The 4721-nt window shown below is 42.8% G+C and overlaps 1 protein-coding gene across 1 annotated transcript in view; it reads left to right on the top strand.

Moving 5' to 3' along the window:
- LOC101776320 overlaps positions 1-4315 on the top strand; it is a 9889-nt gene extending 5574 nt beyond the window's left edge. The window contains exon 2 of the mRNA XM_004980301.1: positions 3041-4315. Coding sequence (XP_004980358.1) covers positions 3041-4315 — 1275 coding nt within the window. The remainder of the gene's footprint in view (positions 1-3040) is intronic.
- Positions 4316-4721: the final 406 nt, after the last annotated feature.

The following is a 4721-nucleotide window of genomic DNA, read 5'->3' as shown; positions in this document are numbered from 1 at the left end:
CAGTCAGAGGCCCCCCCGCGTTCCGCCCACGGGGGCCCCTTTTATCGGCACCCACCCGGGTTTGGAGCCTTTTTTTCTTCCCCCCCCCCTTCCATTGTGGGACCCCCCCCCCCCCCCCCCGTCGTCCGCTCGCCTCGGCCGTCGTCGTCTGCTGGCCCCATCGCATTTCCCATCTGCCGTCGTCCGCACCCGCGCCCCATCCGAGGCCATCGTCCACGCCCGCGCCATGTTTGAGGGCCCCCCGCCGTCCGTTCACCCTGCCGGTACGGGCTAGTGCCCCCCCCCACACCCACACGAATTGGGGCTCTTGCTGACGCAAGCGCCTTTTTTTATTACTATTTTAATGTGTATTCAATATTTTTAATGTATAATTTGTATAAATTAAATTTAATCCTTAGAAAATTAGTATGAAGTAGTTTAAATACTTAGAAAAATTATACAAATTAGTTTAAATACTTAGAGAAATTAGTACAAATTATTTTAAATACTTAGATGTTCAATGATTTATTGTTGATAACTTGTGTTTTGAGGACCCTATTAATAAAATACGCAATATCTCATATATTTTCTGAATTTTTGATAAATGAGGAATACATAGAGTAGTTCCAACATTATGTTTTTTAGGGTGCTCTAAGAAAAAGAGAGAAAGGTTATTAGCATTGCTTTTAACAAAGTTTCATCATAGCATTTGCTAAAAAAATATTCCATCACAGAAAATAGATTCGAGTTGCCAAATTTTGGAAAGGCATTACTGATATAGGTGCATAAGTTAACTTATCTTTTTGTAACATTTATCTCATTCGATGCTAATACTTGAGTTCAATTCGAAGACATGTCGGTGCTTTTATAATTTTTCAACGCAACTTGTGTACCATTTTAGTTTTATGCACTATTTCATTCAACCACTAGAATAGTGAAGTTTTGGTTTTATGAAATCAACAAAATCAAACTTTGATGCTGAATGATTCATTGATGCTACATCAAAATCTATGATACAATTTTTAATTTAATGTATCTATGATTACATGTGTGTTTAACTAATATCATTATTAGTTGAGTGGGAGCCGAAGAGGATGCAAGGTATATAATGGAGCACATTATTGCTAGTGGTAGTGGCTCCAACGTTCCAATAACCTACACCGAGGATGAGGGTAGCTAGGTGGACATGTTCCTCAACATGTCCAGTGACGGCAATGATGAGCCCGAGCACCGTGTTGATGACAATACGGAACAAAACCTTGCCATGATGGAAGGTTCCAGCGAGGTATATATCATTTTTATTGTTTTACTCCATCTATAATTTCATATTCATTATTACTATGTACTAATTAAAGAATCTTGAACTATTAGCACTCTGGATCGATGAAGCGAAATAAGCTGCAAGGTCATGCAAAGATAATGGAGGGAATGCTTAGCATCACTGATGTGATAGAACAGGGACATCCAATTGCTCCTAAAAATGTGGTTAGAAAGTTCGTGAGTCAATGCGGGGCTATTGTAAGGAACAACGTGCCCATCAGCATTAGAGAACAAAAGGGTAAACAAAATAATCATACATGCTCCCTTAGACACAAAAGGATATGTTGTGGGCAGATGTCAAGAAAGACTTCACACTTCCTAAAGGTGTCGAAGAAACAAATCTGAAAGAGTCGACGCTGAAGAAGATGGCAACCCAATTCTAGACCTTCAAAAAGAATCTGGATGCCAACTTTATCAAAAATGGTCGAACTCCATATTTCGATGAGTGGCCAAAGTTAAGGAACCATTGGAACTCCTTTCTAGAATACAACATGTGTGAAAGAACTGCGAATAAGGTTCACGTCAACTCAACCAATGCCAGAAGAAGGAGTACCAGCATCGTCTAGGGCGAGGTGGTTAGAGCAACTCCAGCAGACCCTCTAAACAGAGCCCCTACTTCTAATTAGGAGGTTAAGTAAAAAAAATGAAGTTCAGCAGAGCCCCTACTAGAACCCCCATTTTAGGGAGGCCTCCAAATCCCCTCCCACACCCCCAGGCCTGAAGGGTCCCTTCGAGCCCCCATCCACGATTATTTTGGCGCGGAACAGAAAACTCCGCGTCGCTCCGTCCCGCGCGCAGCAGTCCGATCGCCTCCCTCCATCTTGCACGCGCGGAAGAGAGGACAGCAAGGGTCGGAGGAGGGAAAAGTTGGCCAACTCTAGCGTTCCCCTTCTTTCCTGCGGCGCCGGTAGGATCTGAGCAGCCCTATTCCATTGCGCCACTTTGCGGCTTCCTGCCTGGTTTGGACCTTCTTGCGTATCCTGGTATGGGAGCTATCTTGATCTACTTTGTTCCTGTTGTTTAGGTGGAGTGGGCTCCTGTTGTCCTGCAGGTTTGGTTGCTGGATTCATCGCCGCTTGCATCCTAATGATAGGGATTTTCTCCTCTCTTTTTAACGAAATTGATGATCCGGGGATGCTCTCTTGTCCTGCTAGGCTACCATCCCCAAAAGCCAGCTCTGACTTTTCTGTTCTTTGTTTACAGTATTTTATACCGTTAGCATTAGCACAAAATAAATAAACAATAGGCTTTCGAGGGGAAAGTTGTGCAGATTCGCCGCGGAGCTTGTAGGAATCCAGAGATCTCAGAAACTCAGAATTCAGATCCACACGATCCTCCGATATGAGCTAAATCGCACCTGCTGGCAGATGTTAAGAGTAATAGAGTGTTTCCCTCAGCTACAAGTAACAATTCGTATTCAGCTCGGCAATGGATTGCCGGTCCAGTGAATTAGATTACTTGTCTCATGAATGTATCAGGTCTGTGCAATTCTTCTTTCCCGGTCTGATAGCTTCATGGTACTAGTTATTATTCTATAAAGTTTAGATGATAGGCAGGAGGTTAGGCAGCGTGTAGCACCTCAGGACAAGGTAGTGAGAATAAATTATTACTTTCTAAGATTCAAATGTATAATTCTTAGATATTGCCAATCACCATTTTTGTGTTTTCTTATTTGAACCTAACAATTTTACAAATATTGTAGATGATCTTCTCCGATGATGATGACCTCATTGCTCAATAGTGGGAGGAAGAGGAAGAGGAGGAGGAAGAAGAAGAGGAGTCAGACGATGATGACCTCATTGTAATTCTTATGCTTGCCGATATGGACTATGAGAGACACAAGAAGAAGCGTCATGGTTCAATCCTAGGACATGAGGTAGTTCCGAGGGACATGTCTAGTGGCAATCTGTGCATTGTGGCTGATTATTTTGCAGATCCTCCAATATACAATGCAACATTCTTCAGGAGGAGGTTCAGAATGTCGAGAGACCTCTTCTTGTGTATCGTGGATGGTGTGGAGGCACATAATGACTACTTTAGGCAGAAACCAAATGCAATAGGTCTTCTCGATGCCACTGCATTACAGAAGTTGTTTGGGTCATTTTGCATGCTGGCACATGATGTTCCAGCTGATTCAATGGATGAAGTTGTGAGGCTTGCTGAGAGCACCATGGTAGAGGCTTTTCACCACTTTGTGCAGGCTATGGTTGAGGTGTTTGGGGAGCAATACTTGAGGCCACCTACTATTGAGGACACTGCAAGATTGTTGGCCATTAACACTAAGAGGGGATGGCCTGGCATGCTCGGTTGCATCGATTGTATGCATTGGAGGTGGAAGAATTGCCCAACAGCTTGGAAAGGGCAGTATTCAGGGCATGTGGATGGGCCAACTATGATACTTGAAGCTGTTGCATCTAAGGATTTGTGGATTTGGCATTCTTTCTTTGGTCTACCGGGCTCTTTAAATGATATCAATGTCTTGCAGAGATCACCATTATTTCAAAGGCTAACTTCAGGGACTGCACCACCTGTTGAGTACATGCTCAATGGTAACAAGTATACCATGGGATACTATCTTGCAGATGGGATCTACCCTTCATGGGCGACTTTTGTGAAGATCTATAGGAGTCCACAAGGCAATAAGAAAGTCCATTTCACAAAAGCACAAGAAGTGGCGAGGAAGGATGTGGAGAGAGCATTTGGTGTTCTACAAGCGCGTTTTGCCATGGTGAGGGGGCCTGCTAGATTTTGGGATAAGGATACTCTCTGGTATATAATGACCGCTGTTGTTATCATGCATAACATGATCATTGAAAATGAGAGAGATGAAAAAGAGAATTACGACTATGATCAAGATGGTGGTGAGGTACTGAGGCCGGAGGAGTACCAACGACGCGATCCCCTCATTCTTCAGGAGTTCCTCAAGATACATCAGGAGATTGAGGATAGACATGTGCATCAGAGACTTCTTGATGATCTTGTGGAGCATTTGTGGGCACTTCATGGTTCTAGCTAGTACGATTATTTGTAGTTTGACCATATTTAAATTTGAATTTAAATTGTCATGTTTGAAATTGTGATTTTGAATGTTGTTCATTGCTATGCTTTAGAAATATTTACATTTGAATTATAGTGGTGTGACATGAAGGGCACATATATATATGGAGAATATGTTGAAAATAGGAGGAAAAATAAATAGGGGTTAAGATTTAGAGGCCCTTGCTGGAGTTGAGTGCAGAAAATAAGCCCCTAAAAAATAGAGAGAGCCCCTACTTAGGAAGTAGGGAGGCTGATTTAGGGACCATTGCTGGAGTTGCTCTTACATGAGTGCAATTCCCAGATGGAAAAGATTGAACAAGACATATTCGATCGAGTTATCGTATCAGCGACTATTGACTAGCCCGATCGATTGAAGAATTGGT

Source organism: Setaria italica, chromosome VIII (assembly GCF_000263155.2).
Source record: "Setaria italica strain Yugu1 chromosome VIII, Setaria_italica_v2.0, whole genome shotgun sequence".
NCBI lineage: Eukaryota > Viridiplantae > Streptophyta > Magnoliopsida > Poales > Poaceae > Setaria > Setaria italica.
Note: the sequence above shows the minus strand (reverse complement) of the source record. Positions and strands in the feature narration are given on the sequence as shown.